At 44.7% G+C, this 27,805-nt stretch overlaps 1 protein-coding gene across 1 annotated transcript in view; it reads left to right on the top strand.

The window, feature by feature from the left end:
• Positions 1 to 547: 547 nt before the first annotated feature.
• Positions 548 to 27,805, top strand: part of WDR48 (WD repeat domain 48) — a 47,791-nt gene continuing 20,533 nt past the window's right edge. The window contains exons 1-9 of the mRNA XM_060247991.1: positions 548 to 663; positions 18,234 to 18,374; positions 18,844 to 18,922; positions 19,925 to 20,007; positions 20,378 to 20,507; positions 21,926 to 22,014; positions 23,751 to 23,852; positions 24,790 to 25,014; positions 27,675 to 27,749. Of these exons, the coding sequence (XP_060103974.1) occupies positions 616 to 663; positions 18,234 to 18,374; positions 18,844 to 18,922; positions 19,925 to 20,007; positions 20,378 to 20,507; positions 21,926 to 22,014; positions 23,751 to 23,852; positions 24,790 to 25,014; positions 27,675 to 27,749 (972 nt within the window). The 5' untranslated portion in view covers positions 548 to 615. The remainder of the gene's footprint in view (positions 664 to 18,233; positions 18,375 to 18,843; positions 18,923 to 19,924; positions 20,008 to 20,377; positions 20,508 to 21,925; positions 22,015 to 23,750; positions 23,853 to 24,789; positions 25,015 to 27,674; positions 27,750 to 27,805) is intronic.

Raw genomic sequence — 27,805 nt, 5'->3', positions numbered from 1 at the left:
TGTTTAACTGGTTTCTGTAAGCTGTTTACATTGTCAATAATTAAAAAAAAATGGAGGAAAAACAGAAAGGAACCCATCAAGAAATATGTGTAGGAGAGAATCACCAAGCTATCGGGAGAAAGAAACATAGCGCCTGCTTAAACAGGCTGACATGGCTACAGCTCCGTTCACGCCCCAGATACCAAAGGGCGGGAAAATGAGCGAAGGTGAGAAATCCTCAGGGAAGCACCTGGCACGCATGCGCACACTCCCTCCTCCCCTCCCCTGTCGGTTGGAGCGACCGCGCGCGCAAAACAGGCTTTTAACCGTCGTAACGGTCACCTTTTCCTAGCTCCCGCCCTTCCCTCGTGCCAGCTCTCGCGAGCTAACCGCCCCCCCTTTCTGTCGTAACCGTCGTCGCCTTTCCCTTCTGGGAGCCCCGCCTCACGCCATAGCCGCCGCCATGGTAACCGAGCAAGCCACGCCTCCGCATGGCAGCAACCCCTCCTGAGCGCGTTTTGCCGGCCTGAGTTTTGAAAGGGGGGGGGGAGAGGGCGGAGCCCGAGTCCAAGGCGGAACTTCCGGGCCGGCTGGATCCCTTTCCTCGGACATGACGACAGAGTGTCAACATGCAAGATGGCGGCGCATCACCGACAGAACACGGCGGGGCGGCGGAAAGTGCAGGTGAGGGGAGACCGAGGGAGCCGGCGGAGGAGGACTGAGGAGGCGGGAAGGCGCCGGCGGCTGGGGGGGACGCGGGCGGGGGGGAGCCACACTGAAGGAAGGGAGAAGAAGGGGAGGCAGGAGAAGGGAGGCGGGGGCGCCGTGGGGAAGGAGGCGGGCTGCGGGGAGAGCGGGGGGCGCAGGGCGAGGTGGGCCCGCTTTCGGCGTGTTTCCAAGCAACAGGAAAATCCCCCGGGTGAATTCTGCTTTTCCTTTTTCTGCTGTTCCTGGGATCCCTCAAAAAAAAAAAAAGAACCTTCCAGTTGTCGGGCTTGATCAGACCAGCTGGCTTAATAGGGTTGCCAATCCCCAGGTGGGGGCAGGAGATCCCCTGTTTGAGGCGCTCCCCCTGCTTCAGGGTCATCAGAAAGTGGGAAGAAGGAAATGTCTGGTGGGCACTCCAGTATTCCATATGGAGACCGATTCCCATAGGGTATAGTGGAGAAATGAGCTGTGTTTATTTGGGGCATCGGGGGGGGGAGGCTGTTTTTTGAGGTAGAGGCATCAAATTTTCAGCTTAGCATCCAATGCCTCTTCTCAAACACCCTCCAAGTTTCAAGAAGATGTGCCCTAAAAGAAGGTGCCGCTATCCTCCATTATTTCCAATGGAGGAAAGACATTTGAAAGGAGTGTGGCCCCATTAAATGTGATGACCAGACATCCCTTTGGACTTTAATTGTGCTTGTCACACCCTTGTTCCTGGCTCCACCCCCAAAGTCTCCTGGCTCCACCTTCAAAGTCCCCAGATATTTCTTGAATTGGATTGGCAACCCTAGCTGACTAGCTAGTCCAGGATTGTGTTCTACACAATGGCCAGCCAAGTGGTTTTGCACGAGCAGAGCATGGAGGGCAAGCCCCCCCCCCCCCACGGTTAAACGGATAGGGGTTGTCATGGTTGCATCTTGGAATGGAAGTCCTTATGATTCTGGTCTTTAATGTGCACGTTAGGCAGGTGCAGGTGGTGATGTTCTGAACAGCTGAAACTTCATATTGGTGCTGGGTCTAGAACAGGTGTCAAACATGTGGCGGGGGGGGTGAATCAGGCCCCCTGGAGGGCTCCTATGGGGTCTCCAACCAAATGGCTGTCATCTGCTTCCTTCTCCCTCTCTGCTTCCTTCTGCATCACAGCTTGTCTTTGTCACACTTGCTCAATTGCACAGGAGCTACAGAGAAAAACCTATTTTCTCCATGAGCTGAGGCTTCTCCCTTGGGGAGGCAGAGCTTGCTTTGCTAGACTTTCTCAGTCGCACAGCAGAGCTACTAAGCCAAGCCTCTCTTCCAAAGGCAGCTGAGAGGTGATATGATCACCATCTTCAAATACTTGAAGGGCTGTCATATAGAGGATGGCGTGGAATTATTTTCTGTGGCCCCAGAAGGTAGGACCAGAACCAATGGGTTGAAATGATATCATAAGAGTTTCCGGCTCAACATTAGGGAGAACTTGCTGACCGTTAGAGCAATTCCTCAGTGGAACAGGCTTCCTCTGGAGGTGGTGGGCTCTCCTTCCTTGGTTGTTCTTAAACAGAAGCTAGATGGCCATCTGACAGCAGTGAAGATCCTGTGAATTTAGGGGGAGGTATTTGTGAGTTTTCTGCAGGTGGTTGGACTAGATGTCCTTGGAGGTCCCTTCCAACTCTATGATTCCTTCTATTGGCTGAGGCTCCTTCCCTCCTGGTCCCCTGAGGAGGTAGGGAAAGAGCCAGAGCTTCCTTTGCCCAATTCCCTGGATCCCATGGGAGAAATAAAAAGAAAGTACCTTTAAGACCAACGAATGCTGATGTTTAAGCATGTTTTTTATTAAGGTTTTTTTCCAAAGGTCTTTAATTGTATTTGTCCTTAACCTTTATAAAGTTTATACCTCTGCTACCAGTACACACATGATATGGCCCAGCCCAACAAGGTCTTATTAATGTAAGATCTGGCCTTATGAGTTCAACACCCTTGGATACAATGCTCTCTTTAAGCTGTGGAGTCTTGTTACCAAAAATTCTACTTTGTGAGCTGCTGGCATTAAAGTTGTAAGCTAGTGATTTGGCTACTGCATAAATTTAGTTTGTTCTGGGGCCATTCTTCCTGAATTAAGACAAAAATGTGTGAGCCAGAGGCTAAAAACCTTTGAGCTAGTTCACACTAACTCAGCTTAGGGGGAACAGTGATCTAGAATGTCTTTCTAGGAATCAGCTGAGCTGTGTTTACATCCCCACCCTTCTAGAAAGTTCATTTGTTGATTCTGAGCTCTTTATTTTTTTTTAAATCTCACTTGGCCTGTCCTGCTTCACAGGATTGCTGCGATCAGATCTTTTGTGTAGAAAAAGCCCAGCAGGAACTCATTTGCATATTAGGCCAAACCCCCTGACACTAAGCCAGCTGGAACTGCGTTCCTGTTCAAAAAAAGCCCTGGCTGTGAGGATAAAAAAACTGTGTGTGCTACATAGAGCTCCTTGGGGAAAGGATGTGAAAGATGGAAGGGGGTGGGTAACTTCTTGAATGTTTGTCTTCTGACGCTCTCCTTGGTTAGCAGATTTCAGAGAATATATCATATGCAGAGAGCCAGTTTATGTATAGTACCGAACAATGTGGGTCTCTTTTCTCCTATTCCACTTTGGAGAAGAATTTTCCAGAATTTTATACCTCTGTATCACCTCATTTTGTGTAATATATACATAGCTTCCAGGAACCAAGCAACATTTTACATTTGCCATATGAGAGTTCTGCCTGTCAGTTCCTCCATCAGCAGGTACAAAAAACTGTCCAAAGGATAGAATACAACAGTGAAAGAGGAGCTGCTGCTGTCTTTCTCGATATCTATACCTTTATCTTAGCTCAGCTGTCTACTAAGAGGTGACTGCTAGGGAAAATCAGCTGTTAAACAGAGAAGTAAAGAGAGAAACAAATCAGCTGTAGTCTGTTCATTTAGGCAAGATACTAAAAAGATAAAACAGCTATGGCAAAATAAGTTGAAAACTTTAATTTGCTTTCTCAGGTGGTTGAAGGAGCACCCAATTTTTTTGAACCACTTAAGCTATTTATTATCATGCTAACTAAGAGTGGCTTGAGAGCTAAGTGGTACATTAACATGTGGAATTCACTGCCGCAGGTGGTGGCGGCGGCTACAAGCATAGCCAGCTTCAAGAGAGGATTGGATAAAAATATGGAGCAGAGGTGTGTGTGTATGTGTATACGTGTGTGTGTGTGTATGTATATATATATATATATATAGGCCACTGTGACACAGAGTGTTGAACTGGATGGGCCATTGGCCTGATGCAACATGGTTTCTCTTATGTTCTTCTGTTCTTAAATGAGGGGGGTCAGTAGCCTCCCCCCTTATCCGTCACTTGTATGCCTCATTCCTCATAACTGCTATGCCTTGGCAAGAACAGGAGAGGAAGGATGATTTTGATCACACAGATAGCAGTCAAAGAAAGAGTTAAGCAGTCACTGCTGCCACCAGTTATCTGCTAGCCTTAACCACTGTGGCTACTCTCCATGGGGAGTTGCACAATAATGAAAAAGGTACGTATAGTTCTGCCATTAATTTATTCTCAAAGATATCTGTACCATGCAAGTCTTTAATAATTGTGAGTGCCTTGCTGTAGCTTGTAGAGTAAATGAGAAGACAATGCAAATTGTGCTCTCCGAAATTCATCATTGTGACTGTTGAGATTGTCAGTCATACAACATGAAAAGGCCCTGGGATATCTGTGGTTAGCAAAATATTTGTATCTAGAGCGCTGTTGTTTAATTTTTTTTTTTGTCACTAAACACTTCTGGTGACTCTTTGTACCTGCTTTCATCCAATCTTTTCCTTGGGGGAAGAGCTGTGGCTTAGTGGTAGAGCATCTGCTTTGCACGCAGAAGGTCCTAGGTTCAGTCCCCTTCAGTTAAAAGGAACAGGTATTATGTGATGTGGAATATCTCTGCCTGAGATCTTAGAAAACATCTGTCAGTCCAATTCGGTAGAAAGCAGCTTTATATGTTCATATCTTGCTTCCAGAAATGTAACCCCATTTGCAGCCATTTCTTAGCCCTCTGTTGGAAGTGAACATATATACAATCCCTTGCAGTGATATCCACATTACAAACCCTATATTGTATTAACTGCTTGATTTAATGACTGCATCTTTTTAGTGTTCACGAATCCTTTAAAAGGCAGTGCTGTTAATTGATCTCAGACTTTTGATCATTTAATGGGAAAGATTTTCCTTTTTAGTATTCAGGTACACATAGTCACTCTGTGCTGTACTTCTGTAGCTAACACACAGAACATTTGCTGATGCTTTATGTATACCAAAGTCTGAGTCATATCAAGTGGGTAGCCATGTTGGTCTGAAGCAGCAGAACAAAGTTTGAATCCAGTGACAGCTTTAAAACGCATAAGGTTTTATTTTGGGTATAAGCTTTCATGTGCATGCACGCTGCTTCAGAGTCAGTAAAACAGTGGCTTGGTATTGTGGGTTGTGAGATCATCAGTTGCTTGTACAAGTGGTTTTTTCCTGTATTTTCAGGTTCTTTTTTTTTTTACTGGTTATTCAAGACTAGTAGGAGAGAATGGTGATAAATTGTACCCGAGAAGCATTTTCTTGAACACGTAACCTAACTGGTTCTAATCAGTGGCCTAGAGTAATGAATTTTTGGCTTTGCCCAGGGTGTGGGTGATGCTCACCCTGGGTTTCCATGGAGTGCTGTTAAAAAATGGAAAGGAAGCATCAGTGCTGGTCCTCAAATTTAAAAACAGTAGGAAAGAGTCCAGAACAGAGGTGGCCAAACTTGCTTAACGTAAGAGCCACGTAGAATAAATGCTAGGTGTTTGAGAGCCACATAACATCTGACATCAATGTTAGATGTTTGAGAGCCACGAGACAGGAAGGAAGGAAGGAAAATAAATGGGGGAGGGATGGAGAGGTGGAAAGAAAGCAACTTTAACTTGCATTCTCCAAGCCGCCAGCTGGCTTGACTTAGAGAAGTGATTTTAAGAAACAAATGCCTTCTCCAAGCTGGCTGGCAGGCTGGTGGGGGCTTCAAGAGCCACACAATATGTGTGAAAGAGCCACGTGTGGCCACCCCTTTCACGTCTTTGCAGCAGCATTACAAAGGAGGTGTTCTCTCAAAAGCTTATTATTTGTTAGGCAACCAGTGGCCATTGATTTTGAAGAGTATGCATAATCAAAATCTGTTGGACATAAAATAATGTAGAGGGCCTATACCTGTTCAAAAGGATTGCTTTCTTTTTTAGCACCTTTTTGACATTTGCCCCTCTGGGAAGTCAGTAGTTCTTATGGATTTTGCAGAACACCATACGTAGCATAGCACTTATGATCCTGGCCAAAGGTGTGAAAGCCTTGCTTTTACAAGGATGTTAAACATGTCTGAAGTATAGCTGTTGGTGATGGCTTCTTTCTTTTTCCATGGGCAAGTTGATGGATGCCATTCTTGCACTTTAATTCTGTCTTGAGCCCATGAAGGGAGAAAGGACAGGCCAGCACGTAGCTTGTCCAACTAAATGTAAAGAGTTCTAGTCAACAATGCTTGCGATACTAGAGTGGTAAAAGTTGACAGCTTTGCTCTATCTTAGAGGAATGGCTTCTGATGAGTACTTCACATAATACGTAGAATCTTCAGATCAACTATTTATACCTTTTTTTCAAATCCAGAACTCTTCTTTAGCCTGTTCTTCAGCAAGAGCTGCCCCCCTTTAGAAAAATACTGTATGCAGCTTCCCTCTTACTTTACCCCCCATTAATCCATATTAATTTCTTGCACATTTCTCTTCTTTTTTCACCTGTCTAAATGAAAATATCCCCACCTGAGCTGACAATTAAGACTCACTGGCTTAGTTTAAAGCTCAACAATTGGAGATCCCAGCGGCAGACTTCTTTCTTGTAATGCCTGGCCATCACATTGCGAATCCGGAGGCCAAAGAAGGGAGTGGTAGCTACAGCAAGGAAATGTTAGCTAGCCCACTGCATTCTGAATTCAAGCCTTTCTGGCAGAAATAGTTGTTGAGTTGGACTTATGGCTAGTGCAGTAATGCATTTCAAGCATTTGGCTAATAGCTTTTATATAGCGCTTTGACTCTCCAAAATGCTTTACATTACACACATTATCTTGTAATCCTTACAGGCAGACCAGTATTGTTATTCCAGTAATGTAGCTGGTGAGAGGAAGCTAGGAGAGAGACTAACCTGACACTTGCATAATGATTTTGTAGCAAAGGAGAGATTTGAACCAGGGGCCTCCTGAATCATAGCTCACTCTCTTAGCCAGTATGCCATACCCACTGTCCTAATAATGCTTAAATGAGCATGTGACTTTGTGTCTCTTGAGTCTCCTCAGTAGTAGCAAAATTGCAAATGTGGTCATTAGGTAGCAATTTATTGCAATTCTCAGACATTTATGGTGGAGTAAATGGGACTAATGGGCTTTCTCCATATTAAGCAATGCACTGTTGCACTTCGAATGTTATCTGTACAGTAAAATGACCAAACCCATCAGCAGATTTTACAGGATTTGGAAATTGCGTGAGACTTCATTATCTGCACCATCAATCTCTGACATGAGGGTGCCCTGCCATCCGCTTGCTGCTCTGCTTCCTGACCTCTTCCTCATCTCCTCTTCTTTGCCGCTCTTATCACATCCCACATCCCTCTCTCCCCCCTTCTTTGATCCTCTCTTGAATTTCTTTATCTTTAACCCTTAGCCAGCGAGGAGTAGTGGTTAGAGTGCTGGACTAGAAACCTTGAGCCAGTCACACACTCTTAGCATGATCTACCTCAGAGGAACAAAGTTTGTGTCCAGTGGCACCTTTGTCACCAATGAAGTTTTATTCCTGGTAGAACCTTTTGTGTGCGTGTGCGTGAAAGCTTACACCCAGAATTAGACCTTGTTGGTCTTAAAGGTGCCACTGGACTCAAACTTTGTTCAGCCGCTTCCGACCAACATGGCTACCCGCCTGAATCTAGATTTAAGTGAAGCACCACCTTAGAGACCAATAAGATTGTTTGGGGAAGGACGGTGGTTCAGGGGCAGAGCATCTTCTTGGTAAGCAGAAGGTCCCAAGTTCAATCCCTGGCATCTCCAAAAAAGGGTCCAGGCAAATTGGTGTGAAAAACCTCAGCTTGAGACCCTGGAGAACCGCTGCCAGTCTGAGTAGACAATACTGACTTTGATGGACCAAGGATCTGATTCAGTATGGGATGGTGGTTCAGTGGTAGAGCATCTGCTTGGTAAGCAGAAGATCCCAGGTTCAATCCCTGGCATCTCCAACTAAAAAGGGTCCAGGCAAGCAGGCATGAAAAAACTCAGCTTGAGACCCTGGGGAGCCGTTGCCAGTCTGAGTAATACTGACTTTGATTGACCGAGGGTCTGATTCAGTATAAGGCAGCTTCATATGTCCCTTTATCAGATAGAAGAAGGAATGGAGATACCTAAGCCCTCATAACTCCCAGTTAGAAGGTGGGAGGGATGTTGTAAAGTAGGAAGACAGAATGCAAAGGTACAATGCAAAATGTAATCCGTTTGGTAGGGCAGAGAAGAAATGGTTAAGGACAGAAAATTAGCTTATGTAGTAAGATAAGAATCCTATGTTTCTGTTCAGCCCTAGTGTAGTCCAGTGTTCTGAGTTTGTGAATGAACTCAGCTTCAGGGTTGTTGTGAGAATAAAATGGAGAAGGGGAAAAAGCTGTAAGCCATTTTGGGTTCCCACTGGGGTAAAATGTAGGGTGTAAAATGTATCTATGTGTAACTTACCAGAAAATAAAGCTTGAAATCTCAAAGTTGGCCACCAACTTCAAGAAGATCGTGCAGTGCTAAACCTGAAGGGAATCAGACCATTCTAACCCACATTATCTCCAAAGACTGATCATGCTGCTTGCAATGGAAGCTAAATTTCTGAATGGCAGGCATAATTCATCAGAAAAGAAACCTAGGCATTTACAAATCGGCTACCAACTTCAAGAAAACAATGGCAGTACAATGTAAACAATGAAGGCAACTGGACCATCTTGGCCCACATTATCTCCAGAATCCCACCATGTGGTATTTGTGAAGAAGAAGAGATTGGATTTATACCCCACCCTTCACTACCTAAAGGAGTGTTAGAGCAGCTTACAATCTCCTTACCCTCCCCATAACAGACACCCTGCGAGGTCGGTGGGGCTGAGAGAGCTCTGACAGTTATGACTGACCCAAGATCACTCCAGCAGGTGCACGTGGAGGAGTGGGGAATGAAACCTGGTTCTCCCAGATAAGAGTCAGTGCACTTAACCACTACACCAAATTGGGTATCAAATGAGAAGGTGTAAGAAGCTGGGAAACTGGAAGCAGTAGAAACAGGGAGGTACAAAATATTCCCTCCCTCACAAAACAGGGTTAAATGCCCTTTTGCCATATTAACTAGTATAGTGATTAGTATATCAGACTGAGGGTTGATTTCAGCCAGTTTTTTCACTCAGTCTTGGAGTGCCCTGATTCTCTGTATAGCCTTTTGCGATTGTCGAAGAGGGCTTCTCCTCCCCTTTTTACCAACAACCTGGTTGCATCTAACTCTTAAGAATAATTGGGCCAAGGTTCAGATTTCCATTCTACCATGAAGCATGGTGTGTGTGTAGGCTTGTTGCTGTCTCTTGGCCTAAACATCCTCACAAATTTTTAAGGATAAAATAGAGGAGAGACAGAATTAAAATGTAATGCGTATTAATGCGTATTAATACACTGTTACAGCATAATTGAAATGGCTGCCAGGTAGCAGTTTAGCAGACTTGGATGTTAAGTGAGTCTGCTTTCAGAGATGAAATTTATCAGTTCACACTGTCCAAAATTCAGAGGCTGTGGCTGAGTGGAAGAGCCTCTTCATTGTATACAGAAAGTCTCAGATTCAATCCCCAGCATCTCCAGTTAAGGATCCAGTAGCAGATGATGTGAAAGACCTTCTCCTGAAACCCTGAAGGGCCACTGCTAATGGAAGTAGGCAGTACTGACCTTGAGATATTACTTTATTAAGGAATCTCATCTTGTTGTGGTATAGTGGATAAGTCTTCAGTAAGATGGTTGAGGTTGTTGTTGGTAGATTTCCCTCAGAGAAAGGACCATTCAGGTACGGACAGCACTGTGAACTTAATTCTCTTTTGAACTTCTTTCTCTTTTGTTTGGAATTCCCTGTGCTGGTACTATGTTGGTAGTTTTCAATTTTGTAAATAATATTAAAATTGGGGGAAAATGACTGACCTTGGTATACCCAGCAGTGTGATTCAGTATGAGGTGGCTTCATATGTGTTCATTTCAGCTTATTAGGCATGGCAAATTGTGCAACATGGGTTGGTGGTCCCTCATAAGAAAAGAATGTTCTGCTTGGAGAAGGTTTTGCCTTTCTGAAGAGCTACCCTGAAGTACATGCTGACATGCAGCAGTTCTCTTTTGGCATATTAATTATTCGGCAGTTTCAAACAGCATTTTATAGATTCACTGTACCACTTAATTAGTGAAATATCTGTATCTTGCCTGTTCATACAAAAAGCCAAGGTGTTGATTCCAGTCATATAAAAAACAACAGCTAATGCAACTATGGAAGGTGATCTACCAATATGGCAGGCAACCAAAAGTTTTAAATTTTCAAGGTGTCCCAACCGTTTTTTTAGTCAAAAAGCACTCTTTTCTTGATGCTTTAAAAAAAAGCAGGTGAGAGGCAGACCTCCCCAGTGAGGATGTTCCACAGTTTTGGTGTCACCACAGTGAAGCTCTGTCCTACGCTGCCACCCCACCCCCTGCCATACATCAGGCAGTAAAAGACTGTGGAGCTGAGCCTTCAAGGAGGATCTTGATGTGCATTTGTGTGTTTCCATAAACCCAGCCACAAATGTGTCTTCCTAGATTCTGACACAAATGTTCTGAACCTTGAAGAGGTGAGCTTGATGATTTGCCGGATTCCCTTTCAGGCTTTTGGTGTAGATAGTTCATTTACAAGCCATGATTATATCATAGATGACCAGGAGGAGGATAACATAATGTTTTCAGCCATAGGTTTCAGGCTTGGGACCTCCCAATGACAAAATGATGACTAGTACAAAAACTACAGTGTTTCAGAGCATGTCTGCAGTGTTTGGGTGGTGGGAAACCCTTTGCGAAAGTAAAACCATCACCCCAGATTATAATTTGAACTGCAGGGGAGCAATATATTATTGCCTTTGTTCAGGGCCAGCTCACCCACTAAGCAAACTAGGTGGTTCCTCCCCTTCCAGTGCCCACAACAACCGCCTAGTTTGCCTGCCTCCCCTGCCGCCGCCCACCCTCCCTCCGTAGTGCTGCAACGCAGCACTGTGCTCCATTGCCCCCCCCCAGTGCCGTGCCTGGGCCCTACCGGCTTCGATGTGGGCGGCGTGCCATCGAATCCTTTGAAGTGCATGTGGGCGAAGGCTTTGCTTCCCCTCATTTCTGGTTCCAGGAAGGAGTGGGGGGAAGCCTTTTTCCACGCGCACTTCAAAGGATTAGATGGCATGCCGCCCACATCGAAGCCGGTAGGGCCCGGGCACGGTGCACTCTGATGGGGGGCAACAGAGCATGGCACTGCATTGCAGCGCTGCAAAGGCCAGGTGCGTGGCGGTGGCAGGATGGGCAGCACGCAGGGAGTCTGCCTGGGGCGCCATGCACCCTAGAGCCGGCGCTGCCTGTGTTTTCCCTCAAAGAGGCATAACACAAAGAGGGAGATTAGTAGCATTCTGCTTCCTGTCTAGAGCAAATGTGTATATCTGTATGCACATATGCAAGATGAGAGGTAGATGGGAAAAGATATGATGCTGTCAAAACTTGACCTTCCATCATGCTGATTGTGTGTTAAGTATTTGTTAGTACCCTGTTTAATTCTGTAAGAGTAACATCCTTGGTTTGTAAGTGTTTTTGGGATGCATATCCAGGATGTTGTAAGTGGTATAGTGTTCACCTGGGAGCTGTCAGATGAACTATCTGACAATTGGCCATCTAACTTTGACAGGTCAAAGTGTAAATGGTCTTAAATAAGTGTGTGATTAGCTGGGCACAGTGATAGGTTATTTAGTTAAGGAAACGACAACCAGCTTTGTATAAAGGAAACCCAGTCGAGATCATTCAAGAACCATTTAGGATCACTAAGGACCGTTCAGGATCAACATCCATTCGTGCAGAAGCAAGGAGAAGAGAGACCCAAAAGCTCAGGGAGAAGCTTGACGCTCTGCCAGAGGATGACACTGAAAGACTGTGGATCTTTGAAGGGAGGTTTTCCCTTTATTCCTCCAGAACTTCCACTAAGCCGACTGAAACCAGTGCTGCTGAGTTGCTGTGATCTTTATTGCAACCTTGAGCCAGGAGATGGCTGAAAACAAGTGTTGGTGAAAGTAGTTTAGAGAGGTGTGTTATTTTGTGTGTTCCTTTTTTACCCTGTACACTCCCTTCCCCCCCATATATGGTGTTTTTACTTTTGGTTCTCTTTTGTAAAGAAACCTTATCTATATTTTAAATTGGAGTGAGTGCTGGTTTTAAAGGAAGGAACATTATTAATGAAAATAATTTTGCTACTCAAGGAGAAAGAATCCCATCTTATCAATTAGCATTTATTGTTACCTCAAACTCGGCCAAACAAACATTTTAGCTGGTACACCCCTGATGTTTTAAAGGGAAGGGTAAGAAAGTGATTAACACTAGAAATGAAGGAGAGCTTCTTTTAATTGCTTGGAGAGCGACTGATTATTCCTGAGTGACCTGTCTGGCTCTGGCTTGAGGTGCTGTGCGCCTGTTCATGCCATTAGTAATCCTGAGAAGTCATTATCTTGCACCAGTGCACTCTTATTACTACTTGCACAAGTATTGCACTATTATTACTACTTACTAAGTGCTTCCCACAAGACCATCCTTCATTTTCTATCTGCTATGGAGAAATTAGAGATTGTACGTTGCAACAGTTGCAAGTAATTAGTTGGTGGCTTTCTTAGGGCTGGTTGATTGACTGCTTATTTGATCGTGGACAAGATATTCCATGAATCCAAGAATGCCACTGTGTAGGCAGCAGAATAGTCCAGTGGCATCGTTAAGACCCACAGAGTTTTATTCAAGGTATCATCTTTCATGTGCACATGAAAGCTTTTACCTTGAATAAAACTTTGTTGGTCTTAAAGGTGCCACTGGACTCAGTCGTTCTGCTGCTTCGGACCAACATAGCTACTCACCTGATTCTGTTTTCATTTTTTTTTTAGTTTAGCACTTAAAATCTTGTTATGCCGGCATTTGTTAGTGGGAGCTGCTTGTCACTTTGCCCAACAGAAGTTGGGTCAGCATACCAAAACAATGATGTGGATTTTCTGGGGAAAATTTTCAATTAAAAGTTTAAAAAATGATGCTAGAAAAATTAACGTTAGCAAAAAAAAGTAAGACAAATGTAGTATGTGCAAGAGCTGGGGAGTTGTTTGTGCTTCTTATCTCACATTTAGCCCATCAAACAGTCTGGACAACTATAGATAAGCAAGCTGTGTTTAGATAGCTGGGACAGATATTTTTCCATGGAAAAATAGAACATTGAATCATTGTCTAGAGCAGGGTTTCCCAACCCCCCCCCCCCCCCCCCCCGCTGGCCCGTGGCCTGGTTATTTTTACACTTCTCCTTCATGGTCCACTAAAATTTGTGGGTGGAGCCAGGAGACTTTGAGGGTGGAGCCAGGAGACAGGAAATGGTGTACAAACAAGCCTAAAACTCCTGCAATATTTTGTTTAGGAAAGGTAGGAGAATAGTGGGATTTTGCAATGCAATTTTAAAAATAAAACATTAAGAAAAAGCACAAAGACCACACAGCAGAAAACTAAAAATATGAAGGAAAGAAGGAGGGAGATGGGAAAGGACTGACAGAAAGAGAGAGAGAGAGAAGGAAAGAAGACGGGAAGAGACTGACTGACAGAGAGCGAGAGAGGAGGAAAGACAAGGGAAGAGACTGACAAAGAGAGAAAGAAAGTGAGAAAGAAAGAAAAGAAAACATGAAATGGCAGGGCGTTTCAAGCTTCTCCCCCCCACCCCCAGATTAGCAATGCCAAGGAAGGAAGGAGAAGACAGGGGAAAAGAAAGAGGGAGAGAGTTGGAAACAAATATAGAAAAAAAGAAAGAGAAAGGAAATAGAAAGGAAGGAAAAGGGAGGGAAGGAGTGAAAGAAAGGAGGGACAAAAAGGAAGAAAGAGAAAAGAAAGAAAAAGAAAAATGGAAAGAAACAGGATGGGAGCAACTCACTTTTAAAACTGCTCACTTTGGCCGTGCAGCTGACTCTCCTGCCACCTCCCTCCCTTCCCTACAGCGGGTCAATTTCAGGCTGCAAAGCCTCCAGTCAGTGGGAAATCGGGCCAGGAGCCCTCAATGCCAGGTTGTGGGGCCTCCCCTCCTCTGGTCGCCCCCCCCGCCTCCCTCCCTGCATCACGCCTCTCCCACCGGCAGCGTCGCACGCCTCCTTCTCCCTTCCCCACCACAGGCGGGTCAGTTTCATCTTGCGTAAAGCCCCCCGCCCGACTGCCCGATCGCTAGGAAATCAGCGCAGAGCTCATACCACATTGGGCCAAGCCGGCGGCAGCTCAAACAGACCGCGGTTGAAAAGGGTGTGTGGCTCCTCCCTCTCCAGCACTTTGTTCCCATCCAGGAAGTGCCGGCAAGGGAGAAGCCATGCACCCTTTTCAACCGTGGTCTGTTTGAGCTGCCGTCGGGGCTTTATGCAAGATGAAATTGACCTGCCTGCGGTGGGGAAGGGAGGGAGAAGGAGGCACCGGGGGTGGGGAGGCGTGGAGCTGCCAAGAGAGGGGAGGCCCTGCGGCCCGGCTTTGAGGGCTCCGTGGCCCGGTGCCGGGTTGCGACTGCTATTGGGAAATGCCGGTCTAGAGAATTTTGGGTGTCGCATAACATTACCAGAGCTTCTCTACTCACCTACCTGCTGTGACTAGAGATATCGTCAGGCAGAAACACCAGCAGTTGTTTTTGGCAGAAGTCATTCCCAGTACAATTTTAAGCACAGATTTCATAGAACCATAGAGTTAGAAGGGGCCATACAGGCCATCTAGTCCAACCCCTTGCTCAGTGCAGGATCCCTGATGAGGGTTCGTCCAGCCACTGCTTAAAGATTGCCAGTGAGGGGGAGCTTACCACCTCCCTTGGTAGCTGATTCCACTGTTGAACAACTCTGACTGTAAAAAAGTTTTTCCCAATATCCAGTCGATACCTTCCCACCCTTAATTTAAACCCATTATTGCGAGTCCTCTCCTCTGCTGTTAACAGGAACAGCTCCCGGACCCCTTCTAAGTGACAGCCCCTCAAATACTTATAGAAAGCAATCATGTCTCCCCTTCACCTCTTCTCCAGACTGAACATTCTGAAATCTCTCAGCTTTTCCTTATAGGGCTGGTCTCCAGGCCCCTGATCATCCTCTTTACTCTCCTCTGCACTTGCTCCATTTTGCCACATCCTTCTTTCAGAACTGAAGAAGAATTGCAAATTTATACCCCGCTCTTCTCTCTGAATCAGAGATTCAGAGCGGTTTACAATCTCCTATATCTTCTCCCCCGACAACAGACACCCTGTGAGGTGGGTGGGGCTGAGAGGGCTCTCACAGCAGCTGCCCTTTCAAGGACAACCTCTGCTAGAGCTATGGCTGACCCAAGACTATTCCAGCAGGTGCAAGTGGAGGAGTTCTCCCAGATAAGAGTCCAAACCCGGTTCTCCCAGATAAGAGTCTAAATCCGGTTCTCCCAGATAAGAGTCCACACACTTAAAGCTACACTGAACTGGCTCACAATAATAAATCGTTTGCTTTTGTGATTAGCATTGGTATCGCACCAATTGGTAGTTCTATTATGTCTAGTGTTCTGATAACATTCTTCCAGGGGAGTAGGCTGAAGGTCTTATGAGGGATAATGAAATCATGTCTAAGAGGGGCTAAAGAGAAGGGACAGCGTAGGTTATGGGTCAAAAAAGAGACATCTGGGGTGGTGGGGAGGAAGGGAAGGGCCATGGCTCAGTGGTAGAGCCTCTGCTTTGCATGCAGAAAGTCCCAGGTTCAATTCCTGGCCTCTTGAGTTAAAAGGACTAGGTAGGTGGGCAGTGTGAAAGGCCCCACCTGAGATCCTGGAGAACTGCAAGTCTGAGTAGAGAGTATTGACTTTGTTGGAGTCAGTAGGAAGATTCATGTATATTAAAAAAAAAAAAAGTTGGACAACGAGAGTAGAATACGTGGGGAATGAGCTCAAAGAGGGGGTGATCAGATCAGACATTGAGACTTATCAAGGTTTTGCAGGGCCTGCAAGATGGAACTCTTCCGCCAGGTTTTTAATGGATCTGGTGGGCGTCCCTTTGGTATTAACTGGCCTCCCACATCACCTTACCATTGTGACTGTGCTGCATTGATAGATATCAGCCTACACGCTGTTGCTGGCTCACCGTCTGTGTTTGTGCTGCTGTATTGCTTTTGTTTTTATACTGTTATGTTTTTATGATGTTTTATTTTTAATCTGTAATAGGTGTCTACTTTTCTATTGTAAGCCACCCTGAGCCCACTTGTGGGAAAGGGCGGGATATAAATCTAAAAATTAAGTTAAAGGAGCTGATGAGGGAGAGGAGTGTTGGGGAGGCTGCTCAAGAGGCAAGGTAGCTAAAAGAAGCAGAATGTCATCGCCTGAAGAGCAGGGAACTTGACAAATGTTGGGCGGTGAAGAAGTGGCGATTGCAGGGCCAAGTGGAAAGTTGGGTTTAGGGCTGGGTTTCATTGGCAGGAAGGCAATGGGCAAGCAAGGTGTGGCTCACTGGCTGAGCCTATGGGCCATTCTACTGAAAGGTCTAGGATTCCTGTGACCCGACTCATGCTTGAAAGTTTCTCCAGTAATAAGTATCTTCATTAAAATGTTCTCACCTAACAACTCAATGGGGGGCAGAATTTGCCATTTTGTGGTAGATAGCAGTGGTAGAGCTGAATTTCTCATATTACAAACTAACCAGCCGGTATTTTATCTGCAGCCTCTTTGTAGCATTCTTTATTCTTTGAAACACGGTTGATGTGAACCTTGTCCCAAGATTTGCTTGCTTTTTTTTTTTTTTGCTATCTAGAATAATGATCAAAAGAATAGAAGTTTAACAGCTTATTCGGGGGGGTCTGGAGTACTCCTTGCAAAATTGGGCTAATCCTAGGAATGCTTATACATTCTGTCTTATTTATTTATTAAGTTCAACTTATTTATTTAATGAGAAGTAAATAGAAGAACATACTGAGCCTGCTTTGGCGGGTAGGGCGGGATATAAATCGAAATAAATTAAAAAAAAATACTCTTACCCCAAGCATCTTTGCTTGACTTTGTTATTGGTTTGCAGGGACAAACGGTAAATTAGCAGATCAGACAAATGGGTGTCCCCCGCCATGTCCTGCATGTGCATGTTCTTGCCTTTGTTCCCCACGATATTTCTTGTAAAATGGAGGATAGGGTGGAGTTGACAGTTGCAACCACTCAGTAGTAGCATGAGATCAAACAAAAGTTCTCGATTTAATAATCGTTAACAGTGCAATCCCATGCAGATTTACTGCTGACGGAAGCCCAGTGGAGTAGTGCTGTATAGCAGGGGTCCCCAACCCCCAGGCCATGGCCTGTTAGGAACCGGGCCACGGAGTGAGGCAGAGGCATCGCACTGCCCATTTTGCCCGCCCAGGTCCCAGGCAGACAAAAGGATCAGTGCAGCCTCACTCCGAAGCACTACTTCTTTCATTAACCTGGGCCCTGGGAGTGTGGAAGGGGCAGCACGGCAGTGACTTTTGCCTACTCATTTAAAGACCACCATGGGTGGCAGGGATGGGGTGTGGGCATGGGGGCAGCCTGGGGCAGCAAAAAACCCAGCATCCCCATCCCCACCGGTCCGTGGAAGAACTGTCTTCCACAAAACCGGTCCCTGGTGCCATAAAGGTTGGGGACCGCTGCTGTATAGGATTACATTGTGAATCTGTTCATCCGCAGAAATTGTCCCAGAGAGAAATCATTTAATTTTTAGATCGGCTGTTGTAAACATTCCTGTAACCTCCCCTTGCATAAAGGATAGTGGTTCATACAGTAGCACACAACGCTTGTTCTCTTGAAGCAATGGGCCAAGCATGCAGTTCATTAGACACCAAAATGAACATGGATCTTGCTTGTTTTTTGTGATTTCAGTACATAATATTTTTGAAATTGCTTTCTGCATTTTATGGCGTTCCCCCCCCCCCCCCTCCTAGTTTAAAAACAGACAGTGTGCTGCTTGTGTATGTTGCAAACAAAGGAAGTGAAAGTTCTCCCTTCTTCTGCTAGGAGTATTTTTGTGATTTGATGCCCACGTTTTACTCTCTAATCTCAATTATTGTATTAATTGGACGTGCTGCATAGGTCTCTTAAAGACATTCATGACTCTTTAAAAAAATAAAATAAAACACATAGTAATGGAAGCTTTGTTGAAAACGAGTGGCTAGAGCAAAATGCTCTCCTCTGTAGATTCTTAATGCTTTCTCTGGAAATGTGTCAACACATTTTAGGTCTCCTATGTAATTAGAGATGAAGTGGAGAAGTACAATCGGAACGGCGTAAATGCACTGCAGCTGGACCCAGCATTGAACAGACTCTTCACAGCAGGCCGCGACTCCATCATCAGGATATGGAGTGTCAACCAGCACAAGGTGAGGTAGACATACCAGTTAATGTTCGCTTTTCAGAGAAGCGCTTGGAAGGCTGTCCATCCAGCCAATGTAATCTCTGTAAGGTCTGAAGATCACGTTCTTACTGCGTTTGCAGCTGCTGCAGAGGTTTCTGTCATGTCTGCCTGTGGTTCAGCTTGGCCTCTTCAGTGATTTTAAGCCTATGAAAATAAACAGTAGGCTTAGAATAATTAGCATGCTGTAATTTACATAACTGGGCATGAAACTAAGTACAGCTTGTTCATATAGCTTTTTAGTAATTATAGCAATATTTTAAGAGGTAGTTCCTGTCTTCTTTATTAAACTCGCTGAGGGAGATTAAGGGAATCGTTTTGACTGTTCAGTGTAATTAGACTGCTTTGTGGCCAAGATTGTCAGAGGTCACAAATGATCTTAAGAGGTTTCTCAACAAACCAGATACAGTATTTCATAATACAATTTTTAATTTCAGCAAGACCCTTATATAGCATCTATGGAACATCATACAGACTGGGTGAATGATATTGTACTCTGTTGCAATGGCAAGACTTGTAAGTACCTCTTTTTTTGGGGGGGAGGGGCTGGTATGAGACTTACAGGGTTGAGAGCATGACAGTAATAAGTGTGTAGTGATTTTCTTAGGTTTCTGAAACATTTTGCGGCTCTTACAGTAATGCCATAAAATTGACTGCCATATTTTCCTGGAGATGCATAGATGGCTGTTTCACTTAAGTCCAGAGAGCAGTTTGCAAAATATTGTGGGTTGGATCGTACAACTCCTTTTCCACTGTGCTTGATCCGGTAACTCATTTCCATTAAGACTTTTGTCTCAAGAGAGACTTTCTCCATGAGAGGATCCAGTTTTTGAAAACTCTAGCGCAAAAGAGCAGGTAACAGTCAGCTGGCACTGTCCGACAAATTGTGTGTGAGAAATTAACCCCGTACATGTTTTTTCCTGGCATTGGATACTATAAAGCAGTGGTCTGCTCCCGGAAATGGAGTTAACAGAGCTGAAGATCCACTTCAAAGAAGGCCTCATTTCCAGGCACTCATGGCTGCATTTTTCCATGAGCAGACTCTCTCCAGATCTCAGCAAACGATGGTGGTTCATGTTACAGAAGGCATTCTTTAACGTGTAGAAAATCTAGGGCTGTTTAGTGTAGGTTGGGAATAAGCCGCACCTTGAAATGAACTGGGAGACAATTTGTACAAAATGCTGTGATCAGTAATATGCAGCCAAATTCAGTATACTCTGCAGCCAGGGCTTTTTTTGTAGCAGGACCTCCTTTGCATATTAAGCCACACACCTCTGAAGTAGCCAATCCTCCTGGGAACAAAAAAAGGGGGAATAGGCACTGGTGGAAAAGCTTAGGTGGATGGCAATCTCATTCCTCTAGTTCTTATTTTTTGGCATGCTTTTCAGAGTGATGCTTACCGGTAACAAATTGTCTCTGCTTAAACAGTATTCATGAAGACTTTGATTTTCGAAAAGAAACATTCGCCATCTCTTCTTACTATAGAAAAATAACCTATTGCATCCTTTTTCCTTATAGTAATATCTGCTTCTTCCGATACTACTGTTAAAGTATGGAATGCACACAAGGGATTTTGCATGTCCACACTAAGGACACATAAGGTAATGACAAATAGTATAAAAATGCCATTATAAGTAGAAACAGAGCTGGAAATGGACCCCAATGGCCATCTAATCCAGCCCTCTACACAATGCAGGGAATTCAAAGCTACCTCCCCAGTCCCTCTGTGACGCCTTAGAGGAAGGCAAAAAACCTCCAGGATCTCTGGGCCAGTCTAGCTTGGAGGGAAATTGATTGGCGTTACCCTGGCATATAAGAAAGTGCCACAAGAGCTGAGCCCTTCCTGCCCTCCCTCTCACCATCTGCCTAAATTCATAGCTGTTAAACCGGTAGTGCCAAATACCATGCAAAATTGTGTATATCCTGCTTCTTAGCTCTATATTCTTACATTGGTTTCATGCTTTACTTTAGGATTATGTGAAAGCCTTGGCGTATGCAAAAGATAAGGAACTGGTTGCGTCCGCTGGGCTGGACAGACAGATATTCCTCTGGGATGTAAATACATTAACAGCACTGACTGCCTCAAATAACACTGTCACAAGTAAGTATCCAGGGAGAGTGAAGTGCTTGATAATCTGTGCAAGCTGTTTCGGGACTGGGCTGGAAAATATCCATTGCGGCATCTTTGTCAGTTTTCCCATCCCCTCTTCTGTCTGCTAATCAGCTGGGCGACAGGCTGAACTGCTGTGATAATGTGACTGTTACTTAGTTGTAATGAGAGGGATGACTGACAGGGGTAGTGATGCTTTGTATTCTTGGTGCTTGGGGTGCAACAGTGGGAGGGCTTCTGAAGTTCTCGCCCCGCTGATGGACTTTCTGATGGCACCTGGGTTTTGGCCACACAGAGAGTTGGACTAGATGGGCTTCTCTTATGGCTTCTTCCAATCTCAGCTATTTTAATGGATACCTATAAAGTGCAGTCAAGTTACAGTAGACGTCCAACATGGCTTCTCTTGTGACTGTAACAAAGAATTTTAAATAGAGTACTGGAGCAGTTTTGAAATCGGCAGCCAGTGAAGTGAACTGTGATGCTTTTGAAACTGGCAAAAAGCCTGTCATAAAAGAGATGCAGCCTCGTGGCGCAGAGTGGTAAAACTGCAGTCCGAGCTCTCTGCTCGCGACCTGAGTTCAATCCCAGCAGAAGCTGGGTTCAGGTAGCCGGCTCCAGGTTGACTCAGCCTTCCATCCTTCTGAGGTCGGTAAAATGAGTACCCAGCTTGCTGGGGGAGAAAGTGTAGATGACTGGGGAAGGCAATGGCAAACCACCCCGTAAAAAGTCTGCTGTGAAAACGTCGTGATATGACGTCACCCCAGAATCAGAAACGACTGGTGCTTGCACAGGGGACTACCTTTACCTTTTTAAAAGGGCAGGGTACTTTTATCCTGCGAACTGGGTCAGAGATGGAATGTGAGTTGCTTCATGCAAAACTCCATGAGGACAATCGGGTGAGGGGGTGGTAGACTTTTTTTCCTATGCCAAATGCAGTCTTTAACTTTGAACAGGAAGTAATGGTAAATTTAAGAATGCCACCTGATGATGGAAGCTGCATGTTTCTAGGCACCGCTTCCAGCCTAACTTCAGTGCTTACCTGCAGGTTATATTTTAATTTAGTTAGACAGTATATTTAGCCTGATAAATAAATGCTAGTATTAGTGGATTGGAGTTCTATTGAAAATGTACCCGCATTAACTGGACAAAAGCTTCTACCATGTTGACAACAACAGCAAGTAACAGCCAGCGGGGCATGTTGAAGCCTAGCATGATAACAGACAATGTAATTCATTGTAGCTTGGAGAGCCTTTTCTTTCTGCATTCCATACATTTCTAATTGACTCAAATCTCATTGAAGGCAGCTGCTGTGCGCTCAGTGGCCACTGCAGGATCAGTTATTTCAGTTACGTGTTTTGAAGCCTTTTGAACTGCTTGATGCAAAATGTCGTGGTCTTTGTTTGCAATAGCTTCGTCTCTCAGTGGGAACAAAGATTCTATCTACAGCCTTGCCATGAATCAGATGGGAACAGTAATCGTATCAGGGTCCACTGAAAAGGTAAGCAAGACTCTTCCCCCCCCCCCCCCACCACCCCAAGCCTTGCTGAAACGATCATCAGCGTGAATTCATTCGGAGGATATTTATAGTGTGTGTCAGCACAAATTGGAATATTGGTCTGAAAAATTCCAGTCTCAGCTATTTTAATGGATACCTGTAAAGTGCTGTCAAGTTGCAGCTGACGTCCAGCAACCCCCAGGGGCGTTTTCAAGGCGAGAGACAGGCAGAGGGGAGTTTTGCAGTGGTGTCCTGTCCAAGTACTCACCAGGGGCCAACCCTACTTAGCTTATATGAGCTCTGATGAATTTGGGCTAGTCTAGGCTAAGCGTTCTTATAATTTGGAGAGGCTACAGTTTGTTCTCATCCAAAGAGGTTCTTACTGGAACTGCAAAGGTTTTGTATTGTAGTTAAGTCCTTCTAAGCTGCTGGAACCAGGGTATCTTGTATACCGATGCTGCTGTAATTTCCACTTGATTCCCTGCTGCTTCAAAGCCTCGCAAAAGTGGAAGGAGCTGAGGGCCATAAATTGCACTACGATAGATTTTTATTTTTCCTCCATGCATATGCTTGCCCCTTGTTGTTTTTTTAAATAACATTTTATTTTGTTTACTGTGTAATAACGCAATAGCAACTGCAGTTATAAAAAATGGTGGGGTATTGGTATAAAACCAATGGCTGGAGGTTTACAAACGTGTTGTTATAAAATAAAAAGTAAGGTTATATACAAAGGCTGATGGTTATTGGTTTGGAAAATTACAAAATTGTAATTGCTTCTCAGTACTATAGGAGGAAATAGTTAAAATAAAAGGACAAAAGGAATATAATTCAAATTTGCTCTCTATACTTGCTGGAAGAAACAGACTTTTTTTTTTTAATGCTTTTCTCTTATTGACACACTCAGTTTCTCCACTGACCCAGATGAGATCTGTCATTATTGAGTCGGGAGAACTACTTGTATCGCCCAAGAGATGCCCGTTTTGCCTCTACCAGTGACAGGGCTTTTTCAGTCCTGGCCCCGACCTGGTGGAATCGGCTCCCTCTGGAGATCTGGGCCCTACCTGGCTTGTTAGCCTTTCGTAGGGCCTGTGAAATGAAGCTGTTCCGCCAGGCTTTTGTATGAGGCAGCGAGTATCTATCTATTAGATCGGTTGACCTCCCCTACTGTACTGTGCTGCTGTACCGTCCTGCTATACCATCTTGCTGGACCATCCTGTTGTACTTTTACTAAATATTGTAACCGGTTTTTATTGCGATGTTACTGTGATTTTATTTTGATTTTATTATTACTTACGATGTACTCCGCTCTGAGCCCCCATGGGGGAATGGGTGGAACATTAATAATAATGATGATGATGATGTTCCTGCATTGTGCAGGGGGTTGGACTAGACAACCCTTGAGGTCCCGTCCAGCTTTATGATTCTATGTTGTGTGGGATGCCTTTGCTCAGAAACAGCTCAGAGCTTACTGGCTACTCCTGCTGGTACCCCCTGCACCATCCAACAAGGAGATGTTCTGGGAATGCCAGAACTATTTCTACCCCTGGACAGACCTTCCTTAGTGTATCCACTGCTCTTTCTGCACAAATGAATAGCGCGTTGTGTTAGCTAAGGAGCCTTAAACGAGGGCAGTAGTAGACTAAAGGGCTTACGAACGGATTTCTTCAAGGAAATAGCTTCAAGATAGCCTTTTTGTTTCAAAAGTGATCGAGGATTCCAGGAAAATTTTCTTTCTACAGGTTTTAAGGGTTTGGGATCCCAGAACCTGTGCAAAGCTTATGAAACTTAAAGGGCACACAGACAACGTTAAAGCTTTGCTGTTGAATCGAGACGGCACACAGGTATGCATTTCACACTGCGTTTCTACAAACCCTAACTGCTCTGTCCTGAGGAAATATTGTCTTAGGAGTTTCTTGCGCTAAAATATTTATTTCTGTATCTGTCATAGCTGTTCTCTCGAGCAGCTCTCAGTCCGAGCTCCCTCAGCCCCACCTACCTCACAGGGTGTCTGTTTTGGGGAGGGGGAGGGAAAGGAGATTGTAAGCTGCTCTGGTAGAAGGGCGGGGTATAAATCCAGTCTCTTCTTCCTCTTCTTTTTTAAAAAATTAAACAAGACAGAAATCCTAAATGGACTGCCAGGGTTAAAATAAGTGCAGCTGTAACCATAAGCAGTGTTCCCTCTAAGCTGAGTTAGCTTGAGCTAGTTCACAGATTTTTAGCCTCCAACTCACACATTTTTGTCTTAGCTCAGGAAGGATGACCCCAGAGCACATTAGTTTATGCCGTAGCTCACAACTTGAATGCCAGGAGCTCCCAAAGTAGAATTTTTGCTCACAAGACTCTGCAGTTTAGAGGGAACATCGACCATAAGTATTTTCCCATCTTGTGTACTGGATCTCTACAATAAATTAGCATTGTAAATGACTTGTTGTAAAGTGCAAACAGTGAATGCACGAAGCTGCCTTATACTGAATCAGACCCTCAATCCATCAGTCAGACTGGCAGCGGCTGACTAGGTTCTCAGGTAAGAGGTCTGTCGCATCACCTGCAGCTGATCCTTTTAACTGAAGATGCCAGAGATTGAACCCGGGGCCTTCTGCATGCCCAGCAGATGCTCTGCTACTGAGTCCCGGCCCCTTTCCTGGTGATGTGAATTGAATAACTGAGAGAATATTGGTGAAGAAGAACATCTGCAATAACTTTATAGCTGTACGTTCACTTAGTTCTGTGGGATGTACATTATGATGGTGTTAAGTGCATCTACCGCTTCTGTTACAGTGTCTTTCCGGCAGTTCTGACGGGACCATCAGACTCTGGTCTCTCGGTCAGCAGAGGTGCATAGCTACTTACAGAGTCCATGATGAAGGAGTGTGGGCCCTGCAGGTCAACGAAGCCTTCACTCACGTTTATTCCGGTGGGAGAGACAGAAAGATATATTGCACGGATCTGCGGAATCCTGACATCCGGGTGCTGATCTGTGAAGAAAAGGCACCAGTTCTTAAGGTAACAGACTTACTTTGGATATATATATATAGGATTGTTTTCTTTTCCTTCTATCAGCTGCCCTGGATGACCATTCTAGAAGTATAGTAACGCAGTTAAGAGGAGTCAGGTTTGCAGAGTATGTACATAAGAACATAAGAGAAGCCATGTTAGATCAGGCCAATGGCCCATCCAGTCTAACACTCTGTGTCACAGAAGAACATAAGAGAAGCCATGTTGGATCAGGCCAATGGCCCATCCAGTCCAACACTCTGTGTCACATAAGAACATAAGAGAAGCCATGTTGGATCAGGCCAATGGCCCATCCAGTCCAACACTCTGTGTCACATAAGAACATAAGAGAAGCCATGTTGGATCAGGCCAATGGCCCATCCAGTCCAACACTCTGTGTCACAGAAGAACATAAGAGAAGCCCTGTTGGATCAGGCCAATGGCCCATCCAGTCCAACACTCTGTGTCACAGAAGAACATCAGAGAAGCCATGTTGGATCAGGCCAATGGCCCAGCCAGTCCAACACTCTGTGTCACAGAAGAACATAAGAGAAGCCATGTTGGATCAGGCCAATGGCCCATCCAGTCCAACACTCTGTGTCACATAAGAACATAAGAGAAGCCATGTTGGATCAGGCCAATGGCCCATCCAGTCCAACACTCTGTGTCACAGAAGAACATAAGAGAAGCCATGTTAGATCAGGCCAATGGCCCATCCAGTCCAACACTCTGTGTTACACAGTGGCCAAAAAAATTATATATATATATATACACATACATACATATATACACACACACACACACACATACACACTGTGGCTAATAGCCACTGATGGACCTCTTCTCCATATTTTTATCTAACCCCCTCTTGAAGGTGGCTATGCTTGTGGCCGCCACCACCTCCTGTGGCAGTGAATTCCACATGTTAATCACCCTTTGGGTGAAGAAGTACTATCCATTTTAACCTGTCTGCTCAGCAATTTCATTGAATGCCCACGAGTTCTTGTATTGTGAGAAAGGGAGAAAAGGACTTCTTTCTCTACTTTCTCCATCCCATGCATTATCTTGTAAACCTCTATCATGTCACCCCGCAGTCGACGTTTCTCCAACTAAAGCATCTGTCTCACTGTTGAGAGCTAGCGTGGTGTAGTGGTTAAGAGCAGCAGACTCTAATCCAAAGAACTGTGTTTGATTTCCCAATCCTCCACATGAAGTCTGCTGGGTGACCTTGGGCCAGTCACAGTTCTCTTGGAGCTCTTTCCGCCCCACCTACCTCACAAAGTGCCCGTTGTGGGGAGAGGAAGGGAAGATGATTGTAAACCACTTTGAGACACATGAGGCCTGTTGGGTGACTTTGGGCCAGTCACAGTTCTCTCCGAACTTTCTCAGACCCACCTGCCTCACAAGGTGCCGGTTGTGGGGAGAGAGATCCAGATGGGCAGTCGTGTTGGTCTGAAGCAGTAGAACAAAGCAGGAGTCAAGTATCACCTTTAAGACCAACAAAGTTTCATTCAGAATGTAAGCTTTCGTGTGCTCTAAGCATACTTCACGCCTATTTGCCTGGACCTTTTTTAGTTGGAGATGTCGGGGATTGAACCTGGGACCTTTTGCTTACCGAGCAGATGCTCTACCACTGAACCACCGTCCCTCCCCAGAAATAAAGCATGGTATAAAAACCTATTCTATTGAATTCCTTCTATAAGGAAGGAAAATCTTTTGTACTTCAGGAATTGGATTTCCTGGTCAGTCCAAAATTACTGATAATGCAGGTAAAAAACGCTATTGAAAAGTGTAGGCACACCGCACCAGCAAAGCAAGACTTTGTATCATCACATCTGCTGTGTTCTTTTTCTGACAAGTAGGGTTTTGGTTTTTTTTTGCGATATGTTTGTAATCTACAATTATACCATTTAATCTGTAATTTTTTTCTGTTCACTCTTGTAATACAGAATAATGGTAATTAGAATAAATAGGATAATCAAGGTTTCTGTTCCACAAGACTTTATTTTTAATAAAATATTGGAAAAGGGATCCAAGCTAGAAATATTTTATCGAGAGGCAATGTGATTCTCATTGAATAACAAAATATCTCAAGGAGAAGCCAAAGATACTTTAAAAGAATACAGTGTGCTGTTTTTGTAGGTACACAGCTTATCTACGACTGTGTCTTAAGTGCTTTCACATCATTTCTGACTCTGGGGACCCTATGGATTAGCGCCACCCAGAACGTCCTATTGTTAACAGCCTTGTTCAGGTCTCACAAACTGAGAGCTGTGGCTGCCTTGATCCTTCCATCTGGTTTTGGATCTTCCTCTTTTCTTGCTGCCTTCAACTTTTCCTAGTATTCTTGTCCTTTCCAGAGAATCTTGCCTTCTCAGAATGTGATACCGATGTCTGTGAGACAACCTGTCAGGGTTTTGTTTGTTTGCTTATTTTTGTCGGGTCTCATCCAGTGCGTGTGGAGGGCTTTATAATGGTGCTGGGTGCGCTGATAATCTAGCATTTAAATTCGCTTCAAGCGCTTCAAACATTTACGACTCGGTCCTTTTTATAACGGGGAACAAACTTGATGGAAATAGTCATTTTTTTGCTTTAACCATCGCCCTCCGCTGGCTTGTAACGTAGTCCCGGGCCTGACCGTTGTTCTTCTGTTTCAATCTCTTCATCAGATGGAACTCGATCGATCAGCAGATCCTCCTCCAGCACTTTGGGTTGCCACGACTAAATCATCTGTGAACAAATGGGTAAGAATGGCTTTAAGCTTGTGCATCGCACGGCTGTCGTGCCTTGCAGTTGTTTG

This window comes from Heteronotia binoei, chromosome 10 (genome assembly GCF_032191835.1).
Source record: "Heteronotia binoei isolate CCM8104 ecotype False Entrance Well chromosome 10, APGP_CSIRO_Hbin_v1, whole genome shotgun sequence".
In the NCBI taxonomy this organism is placed as follows: domain Eukaryota; kingdom Metazoa; phylum Chordata; class Lepidosauria; order Squamata; family Gekkonidae; genus Heteronotia; species Heteronotia binoei.
This window is presented reverse-complemented; position numbering and strand designations above follow the sequence as displayed.